The sequence below is a fragment of the Syngnathus leptorhynchus genome, chromosome 8, assembly GCF_054491065.1.
Source record: "Syngnathus leptorhynchus isolate UIUO chromosome 8, UIUO_Slep, whole genome shotgun sequence".
NCBI classification, from domain to species: domain Eukaryota; kingdom Metazoa; phylum Chordata; class Actinopteri; order Syngnathiformes; family Syngnathidae; genus Syngnathus; species Syngnathus leptorhynchus.
In genome coordinates this window covers 3,644,413-3,655,927 of record NC_141202.1, presented here as the reverse complement: position 1 = coordinate 3,655,927, position 11,515 = coordinate 3,644,413, and the positions used below count along the sequence as shown (strand labels likewise).

General features: G+C 42.8%; 1 protein-coding gene across 1 annotated transcript; it reads left to right on the top strand.

The window, feature by feature from the left end:
• Window positions 1-753: 753 nt before the first annotated feature.
• On the top strand, window positions 754-11,104 carry nradd (neurotrophin receptor associated death domain). The gene is made up of 6 exons (XM_085919269.1): window positions 754-1,139; window positions 8,188-8,320; window positions 8,413-8,766; window positions 9,568-9,766; window positions 9,830-9,972; window positions 10,079-11,104. The coding sequence occupies exons 1-6, from the start codon at window positions 1,101-1,103 to the stop codon at window positions 10,390-10,392; spliced, it is 1,182 nt and encodes a 393-aa protein (XP_085775395.1). The 5' UTR covers window positions 754-1,100; the 3' UTR covers window positions 10,393-11,104.
• Window positions 11,105-11,515: the final 411 nt, after the last annotated feature.

The window sequence follows — 11,515 nt, the reverse complement described above, 5'->3', positions numbered from 1 at the left end:
GCAAAATATGGCTGGCGCCTTATCAGAGCCGCAATGTCTTCTTTGGCTTTGAAGTGCAAGTGGTATTGTGTGTGAGGGGTCTCCATTTGTTTGTCTCTGAAGTCTGAGGCCCCCTGCCATGCATTCACTTCACTTTACAAGGTGTGCCACTGAGTGACCCGTGTTGGTTTGCTAATCTTTTCAATTGCAGAGATCAAACATGGACATGTTCTGTAATGGCTGATTTGTGTGCACCTCTTTTGTCTTTCAAGGTGGTGTGGCCCAGTAGTAGAAATTCCATCTCCCAGTTTGAAAGTTGTGGGTTCAATCCTCATAACTTCATTTCATTGTATGCCAATGACAATAAAAGCTTTCTTCTTCTTCTCACCGATAACTAATCACAGGCAATGGCTAACCTGAAGCTTTAATGATATTTAATTCTTACTTCAAAACCCTAGTTTGAAACCCTAACCCTATTTTGAAACCCTAATTTGAAACTCTTAACTGTAGTTTGAAAACCCTAACCCTAGCTTGAAACCCTAATTTCTATAAATTGATTTTTAATGAGAAGCTACATTTATTGTAAACTTTCACGATGCATTGATTCGTTTTCTTCACAGGATGAATGACGTATCCATCATATGCAAAAAATATGAAAGACAAGCAGGAGAGCTGGAGCACAGACCACGCCCCCTTCAGGGATGCAGCCAATCAGCGGGGGCGTGTGATGTCTGAGGGCATGGGAGGAGGAAAATGTTTAAGCAGAGCTCGCAGCAGCTTTTCTCGCCTATGCTGTGGAACAGCAGCAAGAGAGCACTCATACACATGCACACACACGCACACACACACACGGCCGCCGCATCCTGCAAACTGAGACAAAAGAAACTTTGTGCCAGTCCCCCGAAAACTGACGATCCAGAAATGACCGATGGACTTTGAACGCGTCACTGTCTGTCTGAAAAGACAGGAGTGTTGGACTATGAGCGAATTATTGGTCTTCCCTACTAAAATAGTTGTTTTTGAAAACTTTACGTCCTTTTAAACTTTTTTTTTTTTTGGATGAGACTCTGCTGTTTGGGGCTTTTTTTCCCCATCGTTTATCATACAAAAAGTCCAAAAGGATGGCACCATTTCTCATCTGCGGGGTGATTCTACTCAAAGTAAGAAAATTCTCATTCCATTTGACAATTAAACTTGTGTTGTTTTTCTTCCCCCCCTTTAATTTTGAATTGCTTATTAAACATGTTTGTCTACATTTTGGTACAGCAAAAGCTCTCATAGTTTATCTCCAAAAATGCATTTTATTTTTTTTCTTATGACGTGAGAAAAATCGTTACCGTTAACTGCAGCATGGCACTTGAAGTTTTTCAGTCCTTTGTGGCAAACTTCCTGCAAGCACACGCACACACACCACTAAAAGCCTGCTGGGGAGTTTTCATGCCGGAAAACTTTTTTTTTTTTTTTTTTTTCCCCCCCAGGGATAATGTAGTTCATCTGTGAAAAAAAAAAAAAAGAACGCCACATGACACTTTATTTTCCAACCTCAGACATCATCATTGGCAGCATCTAAAATAAAGTAGTTTAATTCGTTCTACTCATTAAAGTCATAAGAATGACGATTTACAAGGAGAAATGAGGCTGTCACATGCAATCACATGTTTTTATTGTTGTTATGAAATCAATTATAGTGTATAGCCAATTAAAAGCGCCCGGGGCTTTTAGTCTTGTCTGGATATGCTCCACAGTTTATCACATCAAAGTGATCTATCTATAGTTAATAAACAATTATGTAAACAATTGTTTTAAGATTTTTTTTTTTTTTTTTACAGTAATTTCTTTCTTTCACTTTGTAAAGCAGAATGGGCAAACGAGTTGCGCGTTCCAGATGGATTAAAGTGTCTTTTTGAACGCGCCCCCCCTGGCGAAAATGTCGACAAACACCCGAACAATGTGGACAAATAGCGTAAATTCTTTCAAAAAAAATTAAATATTGTATACAAAAGCAAAATAAAAAAAAATACTCAAGTCTTTTTCTTTTCAAATTTTAAATGCTCTCAAGAAGAATTTTGATTTACATGCCGCTGTAAATTATTTGTCTGATAGGCTTCATTATAAACAATGAAAATGTGTAACGACACAAAAAATTGTTAATAAAATATATTTTTGCAAAATAAACAAAGATAAAAACTAGAATGTTCATTGGGCCATATTACAGAACGGGTCGTGCTATATTTATCCCTCAGACCATACTTTGCTCACCCCAATCCGAGAAGCAATTTCAAATCTCTCCTTTTTCACAGCTATTGTGGTAATTTCAACAAACTTCCAACCCCGGCTTTCCTATTTTTTCTTCGGGGCATCTCACTGTGAAAATGTGGCCTCACTCTCAGCATCTCGCCATCGCTGGGGTCTGGATATCCGGAGTCGAGTAATTATCCTTATTTTCTCCCACATTGTGGCCCGTATAAAATGTGTTGAGGGTTCTGCTAGTTGGTTTGTTACCACAGCATTTACATTAAGTGGAATTCCCCCACGTGGTAGAAGGGGCTGGATTGTAAATTGCAAGATGCCGGATGATGAGTTTGATTTACTGTCATTATTGCACGACCAAGCATTTTTTAATTTGTGCTCCATGACAGTAATCAGCAAAGCATTATGTGTTAAAAGACGCCTGTCTCGTTGTCATGATAGCGTAGCTCACGGGTCAGTGCGCTCACGTGAAGGCCCGAGTGAGTGCATCCTTTTGTGTATTTATTTTCACGCAGATTAAATGAACTGCAGAAGCCGTCCGTCATGTGTGCTTAAAAGGAGCGCTTTGACTCACTTCAAAGCACACAGAAAATATTTCAGTAAGCTTGGCTGAAGTCTGCGTGTGAGCATGTGTGTGTGTGTGTGTGTGTGTTGACTGAGTGACTCGAGCAGCCGTGCAAGTAGAGAAGCCCCCACATTGTAAGCCCCCGCTCCTCGGTGGTCCGTCTATTCCCAGTGGGGACTCCCTTCAAATTGCAACTTTTTCATATCTTAATAGGAAAAAAAAAAAGCAACTGCGACCCCCGTTGGCTACTTTTTCAACTGGGACTTTCTGGCCCTAAAGGCAACAGATAAGCGTCAGTGTGCTTGAGTGCGTGCCCAGCCACTTTAAGCCTCCTTAAAATGTGCACACAAAGTCACAGCGGGACGTTTAATAGCAGTTCAGAGCTTGATTTGGATCTTTTTTAAGAAGTGGATTGTCAAACCGATGGAAAAAAAAAAAATCTCTTGAATGTTACACTTAAAGTGCAACACAATCCGTTAAAAATGGATTTATGATGGTGACGGTTAACCTCTGGAACTGATTCATCATAAATATGAACAAATTGGTGGTTAGCTTTCCAGAATAGACATCTTATGATGTCGGAGGACTTACGAGACTTTTTATCTTTTCGGGCATAAGATTCTACGATACAAATGGAAAAATGATACAAAATGAAAAAGATACATTGCAACCTCTTTGAATTTGACACGTGAGGAGAGTGTCGCTAAAGTTGCTTGACTGATGACAATTCATGATGGAAATTCCTCAAACAAAAGACTTCAAGCTGTTTACTGTAACATTTTTTTGTCTAACTAAACATTAAAGTCCACTAGCTTAATGCTAACACATAATGGGAAACACCATAGATGTGCTAACAAAATAGCATCCATGTGGCAGTGTTACAAAGCTTCAAGCAACACAAATACAAGCAATGCAGCAACACATGTAGACAAACAATATAAACAATACTTACAGGTATATATTCTTTTTTTTTTTTTACTCAAAATAATATGTTGCCTCACTTCAAATTGTTGCGACTACTTCAAATCAACTTGTCCTCATAACGAACCACCAAACATCTGTCTTGCATTTTAACTCTACCCAACTTGAAATTGCCCATCATGTCTCATCTGCACATTAACAAGTGTTCTCCTCGTCCCATGGTTGGAAAATCCCGCTGGTAAACATTAGCCGCCATTCCATTCATAAAGTGGATAATGGCTTAGTCACCAGTCTGCTGCACAGATGACTGCTTCGACTGTGGATGGGCGCCATCTTTCATTGTGTGCTCTCATCAGCTCTGACCCCATTCTGGCCTCCAGGCGGACCCCGAACTCACTCAGTCGACATGAAACGTGTCAACCCTCCGAACAGAGCCGTCATTTCCAAATATTTATCAAAGTTGAGATTTAACAGGAGTTGAGTCTGTTTTCGGTGCTCCAAACGCGGTCCCGGTGCGGCAAATCCAAACATCTTACTGGATTGTGCCGGATGCCGTGGCCCCTACGTCCTAATACGTCTGATCTGGGTTTTCAGATATCATCAGGCTCCTCTGAAAGGCCTGCACTCAGCCCGGCTGTTGTTTTTGGATCCAGGCAAGCCCCACCGATTCGAAACGCTTTCTCCATTCATATCAGCTGGGAGCTTTTTTTTGGGGGGGGGTCACTGCCTTTGGGTCGTTTGCAGGTTCACGCACGTTTTTTGGCGTTTCTTCAGACTTCACAAAGAGAAGCCATCAGCGCCTTGTTACTTTTTCACCCTTTAGTTGTTAGACATCTGTTTGCTGTCGTCAGACTCCCTTCGGGGCACGGCGGGCCAATCTGCTTTTAAATGTGTGCATGTTTAAGATGCCTGCAGATGGGGAGGAGTGAAATAGTGAGCTTCATCCACACACCTGCAGGGCTCTCCGGGGTGGACTTCAAAGGTCTCGCTCTCCCTCAACCAGACACTCGCATGCTGGGCATCCGCGTGCAAGCGACACCCTCGCCTCAGGCTGGAAGATATGCTCCTCCCCCCCTCCTACCTCCCACGTCTTTCTCTGGAGAAATCACACAAAGTCCGGCCATTGTCATTGGTCGGCCGTGAGCCGGAGGTGTCAAAGCTCTTCTTCCTTCCTCCTTTTTTTTTTTTTGTGGCTCCCCCCCTCCTTATTCTTCTCAGCGCTCCAAAGCCATCTGATTAAAGCCAGCCTCTGCTGTCAGGCGCCAAACCCCAGTGCACAATCTGTTTGGAATGTCTGATCTATCCCTCATGTCATAACTCACGCTGGGCTCGCCATTACCCACTTGTAGATAAGGCCTCCAAGCACTTTAAAGGCCAAAATCATGGCAGATGGAAAGATTAGGCAGGGGAGAAAAAAAAAAAAAAAAAGACCCTATTCTAGTCACCCACTGCCTTGATTTTATTTTTTATTGGTCATGAGTGTGTCATTTCCTCACATGTGGAGCATAGTAAAAAGAAGAGCATTTAAAAAAAAAAAAAATCAAATTGATGAGCAAACAAAAATGGGACTTCATTCAAATTCAACTTGCGGAGGCTGCCGATACCAGTCACCGATACTTTTTGTGTGTGTGTGTGTGTGTGTGTGTGATCTTCCAAGGCAGTAGGTGGCGCTATACTGCGACAGTTTCACACAACAGTAAACATCACCAGAAAAAAAAGGTCTTCACTGATGTTTTTTTTTTTTAATAAATCAAATAATCAAAAATCATGGTCGTGGATGTTCAATCTGTGACGTCACTCATACACTCCATTAGGTACACCGCCATTTTCAGGTGTACCTAATCACAGGCCACTTCATTAGGGAAAAAGCTTAAATGAAAGTGAAAAGTGCCACACCCGCCCTCACCCCCACTTTCTGATTGGCTGGTTGATCTGTGACGTCACACGGACACTCCATTAGGTACACCGCCATTTTCAGGTGTACCTAATCACAGGCCACTTCATAAGGCAAAAATCATGGTCGAAATTTAAATGAAAGTGAAAAGTGCCACACCCAAACAACCCCCCACTTTCTGATTGGCTGGTTGATCTGTGACGTCACTCGGACACTCCATTAGGTACACCGCCATTTTCAGGTGTACCTAATCACAGGCCACTTCATTAGGGAAAAATCATGGTCAAAATTTAAATGAAAGTGAAAAGTGCCACACCCAAACAACCCCCCACTTTCTGATTGGCTGGTTGATCTGTGACGTCACAGGGACACAGGTGTACCTAATCACTTCATTAGGGAAAAAGTTTAAGTGAAAGTGAAAAGTGCCACACCCGCCCTCACCCCCACTTTCTGATTGGCTGTTTGATCTGTGACGTCACACGGACACTCCATTAGGTACACCGCCATTTTCAGGTGTACCTAATCACAGGCCACTTCATTAGGGAAAAATCATGGTCGAAATTTAAATGAAAGTGAAAAGTGCCACACCCAAACAACCCCCCACTTTCTGATTGGCTGGTTGATCTGTGACGTCACACGGACACTCCATTAGGTACACCGCCATTTTCAGGTGTACCTAATCACAGGCCACTTCATTAGGGAAAAATCATGGTCAAAATTTAAATGAAAGTGAAAAGTGCCACACCCAAACAACCCCCCACTTTCTGATTGGCTGGTTGATCTGTGACGTCACACGGACACTCCATTAGGTACACCGCCATTTTTAGGTGTACCTAATCACAGGCCACTTCATTAGGGAAAAATCATGGTCAAAATTTAAATGAAAGTGAAAAGTGCCACACCCAAACAACCCCCCACTTTCTGATTGGCTGGTTGATCTGTGACGTCACACGGACACTCCATTAGGTACACCGCCATTTTCAGGTGTACCTAATCACAGGCCACTTCATTAGGGAAAAATCATGGTCAAAATTTAAATGAAAGTGAAAAGTGCCACACCCAAACAACCCCCCACTTTCTGATTGGCTGGTTGATCTGTGACGTCACACGGACACTCCATTAGGTACACCGCCATTTTCAGGTGTACCTAATCACAGGCCACTTCATTAGGGAAAAATCATGGTCAAAATTTAAATGAAAGTGAAAAGTGCCACACCCAAACAACCCCCCACTTTCTGATTGGCTGGTTGATCTGTGACGTCACAGGGACACAGGTGTACCTAATCACTTCATTAGGGAAAAAGTTTAAGTGAAAGTGAAAAGTGCCACACCCGCCCTCACCCCCACTTTCTGATTGGCTGTTTGATCTGTGACGTCATTCGGACACTCCATTAGGTACACCGCCATTTTCAGGTGTACCTAATCACAGGCCACTTCATTAGGGAAAAATCATGGTCAAAATTTAAATGAAAGTGAAGAGTGCCACACCCAAACAACCCCCCACTTTCTGATTGGCTGGTTGATCTGTGACGTCACACGGACACTCCATTAGGTACATCGCCATTTTCAGGTTCGTTCGCGAAGATTCACGAGACCGTTGCTGCTATGCCAGCCAACACACGTTATGCGGACATTGACACTGATGTTTTAATTTTGTATATGTTGGATTGTAGTTGATGTTATTATACCGAATGTGTTTGTGTTTGAATAAATGGTTGAAAAAAAAATCCGTTATGTTGTCATATAACACATACGTATTGTCATATAAAGCAGTGAACCAAATGTCTGATTTTTATGTTTTAATTGGCAAATATAAAAACAAGCAATAAAACACCAGACAAGTTTTAACATAAATATTTATTAAAATAATAATAATAAAAGTACATTTCAAACCAGCAATCTAATGTGAAATTGCAGGAGATATATTGGACAACAAAATTTATCCGTATACACGTTATTTCAAAATTACTATGTCTTCTAAAATAAATATTACCCAAAGAGAAGCATAATCCCCCCGTTTTTGCATAACGCTTGGAAAAAACGTGCATAAAAGAAGTGGCGTTTCATTGAGTGGTTCTTTCTTTTCTTGTCAAATCGTAAATCGACATTCTGGCTTCCATAGTTCACGCAACACGTTCACTGACTGATCCGTTGACGCACGCACTGGAAGGAAGGCAGTTCACCCATTGGCTCGTTCGTGAACGGGAAAGTCAGGATTTGTTCCCTCACTGATCCGTCCGTTCTCGCGATGAACTGGAAATGCAAATCACTCACTCACTGATTCGTTCACTCACAGATCCGTTCAGTTAGTGAACGGGAAATTCAATTCACGACTCGTTTATGAATGGGAACTTACGTCATTTTCTTCTTTTTTTTGTTTTACGGCAAGGTGGCACCAGCTTCAATGAGCATTACTGACACCTACTGGTTGAAATTATATGAACTGAAAAAAGAAAAAAAATGAACTCTCGTTCATTGAAAAGATTCGTTCTTTTGAACGAATCCTTCACTTACGAGCCAACACTAATGTCCAACGAATATATATAATATTTCTTGCAATGAATTTTTTTTTCTCCAGGTTGTCTTTGGTGATGCTTGCACCAGCGGACAGTTGACTGAATCCGGCAAGTGTTGCAGTGTATGTCCTGCGGGCTTTGGAGTAGCAGTGGAGTGTGGAAAAGAAGATACCAAATGCATACCATGCCCACAGGGTAAGAAATTATCTTCTAAAGTTACCCAAGACCTGTCTAATTATTGCTTTTGTATAAGAGCACTAACATCACGAGTGTCATTTTCCTCACAGGAACTTTCTCCTCCTCCGAAGACCTCAGCCGTTGCGTCCCGTGCTCACGGTGCCCTTTCGCCCTCTCCACGTTGGCTCCGTGCTCCCCCGACGAAGACACGCAATGCGAATGCGGCGTGGGCTTCTTCTTCTTCCGAGACTACGGGTTATGTGCGCCTTGTTCCACATGCAAGCGTGGCGAGGGGGCGGCGCAGCAGTGCGGCCCGAAGGGGGACATTCAGTGCCGACCTTGCGGCCCGGGAACCTTCTCCGAAGAGCACACTCACACCAAACCCTGCCAGCGATGCACCCAGTGCACGGACAGCGAGGTGGAGATCCGAGCGTGCATACCTAACTCGGACACACTCTGCATGGGTAAGTCGAAACGATGTGTGTGTGTGTGTTTTTAATCGGAAATGATAATGATGTTTTGGAAAACAGTTTTCACATGTCCGTTCCAAAGCGCTGACGCCGTGTGAAGGAACAGCCAAAACGACACTTTCCATCACTTGAAACGAGTGTCACGGAAATGGCCTTCGAGAGATAAAAAGAATCGGAGAGTAGTGGGAGGGCTTCAGAAGAAAAAAACACACACATGTGGTCAACATCTGAATCCACACCTCATCAGAACCGCACAATGTCCAAACCAAGAAGCAACAGCAGTGAAGAAAAGAGCAACAGTTAAGCGCTTGGAGGTTAACTGCTCCAAAAAAAAAAAAGAAAAATGCAGACGAGATGGTGGGCTTCCAAATGACTACGCTGGGAGGAAGGTCATAGATGTCGTGACTCTTTGACCTGCCGGGGGTCACCACAGTAGCTGGTGGCCTTTGAGCCTAAAATAGCCAAACCACAGGAGGGAGACAGAAGCTTGGAAAAAGCGGCAATGGAAGGTTTTTAACCCTCAGGGGAGCTCGACAACGACTGAATCTGGTTGATTCAAGGAACAGACTCACTATTAACATCTTGATTCACGAAAGTACGAGTTATTTGGTATTCGAGATGAAAAAGGATCATCGTACTGCAGTTTACGGAGTTACTTGCGAAACTGTCTATTAGTTACATCTGCCCCCTAGTGGCCAAGACGCACATAACAGAAACAGTGCAAAGAGAATCAGAATTCAGATTGTCTTTAGGCCTCTATTAATACAAGTCCAAAAACTCCACTTCTCTCGCCAGATAAAAAGCTGCACATTATCTCCCGAGAAACTACAAGCTTGTCAGGTGTGGAGAATGTCACACCGGGCGGAGAAGGTTTTGCCCTGGTGACGCCCAAGTACACCCCGCAGGGTGAGAAGGGCAACAACAACATCTTGATCTACGTGTCCGTGCTAGCCGCGGTGGTCCTGGGTCTGCTCGTTTACGTGGCTTACAAGTGGTAAGTTCTCATCGGAGAACGGGCTGGTTTGCTTCTACGACCGATTTTCGATGTTCATCGCAGCTGGAGATCGTGTAAGCAGAAGAAGGCCTTGTCCAAGGCACGTGCGGCCGAGTTGGGAGCGTCTCCAGAGGGAGAGAAGCTTCAAAGTGACAGCGGAGTTTTTCTCGACTCGCAGAGCCTTCAAGACAATCAACCTTCCAAAGGTATGCTACGGCGCCAGCAAGTATACAATTATCGTGAGACTTGCCGTCTCAAGAGCCATTCGAGAAAAGGCTTCATATGTTATTTTTTGGCCCCGCCCCCTTCCAGGTACAAAGAGGGACAGCAAGCAGGACACCCGCCTGTATGTCAACCTGCCGCCCCAGAGACAGGAAGAGGTAGAGCGCCTCCTGCAGGAAGGAGCGGGCCGCGGCTGGCGGCACCTGGGCCAGGCGCTGGGGTACGAAACGGAACAGCTGGACCTGTTTGGACACGGCGAGGCCCCCGCCCACACGCTGCTCTCCAACTGGGCCCAGAAAGAAGGCTCCACTTTGGGAGCGCTGTGCTCGGCGTTGGCTCGCATCGAGAGGCCCGACGTGGTCTCGGCTCTAAACTGCCCCGCGCAAGGCGTCTCGGTAGTGTGACACGTCTTTCCTGGACAGGAAAAAAGTATTATTTCCACAAAAAAACGCCATTTTATGTAAAGATCTCCACAAGTGCCTTCATCAGCCAAATCCTAATCATCAATCAGTCCAGTAGTCTATGAAGTCTTTTTTTTTTTTTTATCACTTATAATAACATCCACAGGCCACACAACATATCTACAATCGGGGCTGATAATGTTGACAATTTGTAATATTCTTTTTTTATTTTTATTTCAAGTTTACACAGGAGGCCATTTTAAGTCATACGTGGTCTTTAAAATGATTTGAATTTCTCACAAAGTCAGAAAACTAGCTTGCATGCATCAAGAGGATGACTGTTGACATAAAACACTTAAAATGTTCTTATCTGTGCGTGATATGTTTTATTGTTTTTGTTCATTGTTGGTATGAGAAAATATTAGGAATGAGGCAGTTTAACACTACTTTGAGCTCTTCCTCGCTGTGATTGTAAATATCCGCAGCGCGGTTCACATTATGAGAATTGATGAAAAGGGATTACATTACAACTGAACATTTTTTCCCTTTTCACTTTCTGTATTTATTTTATTACCATTTGGAGTTTGAATCTTCCCACACTACTCTTGTCATTTTTCTAATGCCGGTCATGTACGGTATTGTTTTGTGTATATAGTTCATCTTACTGTGCCTTTTTGTTTGGTGTCATTTAATGAATAAATAATTTGTAATAATATTTAATGCTTGTTTTTTTTTTTCCAACTGTAAATGTAAGTGGAATATAAGCAAGACAAATCAGATCTAAAAATGCTGCAATTAAGCCTTGAGCGATATTAATTCAGCAATATTTATTTTTGTATTTGTAGAAATGAACTGCATCATGTTGATCTAGTTTGAAAAATAATTAACTTTTTCCCCCCTCAATCATTCTGGACCAAAGAAAATGAAGCTTCACATTTGGTTCATGAACCAGTTGCATTTTTTTCTCCCCTTTTAGAGAACACAGTTGGTTTCAAGTGCCATCTAGAGGAGTATAAAAAATACAAAAGCTGATTCATGAAGCAAATTTGAAGCCTCATTTTCCTACCACTTGAAGTCAGTGTTGCCACTTAAGAACTGGTTCCCGGTACCAGCAAAAACTGTTGAT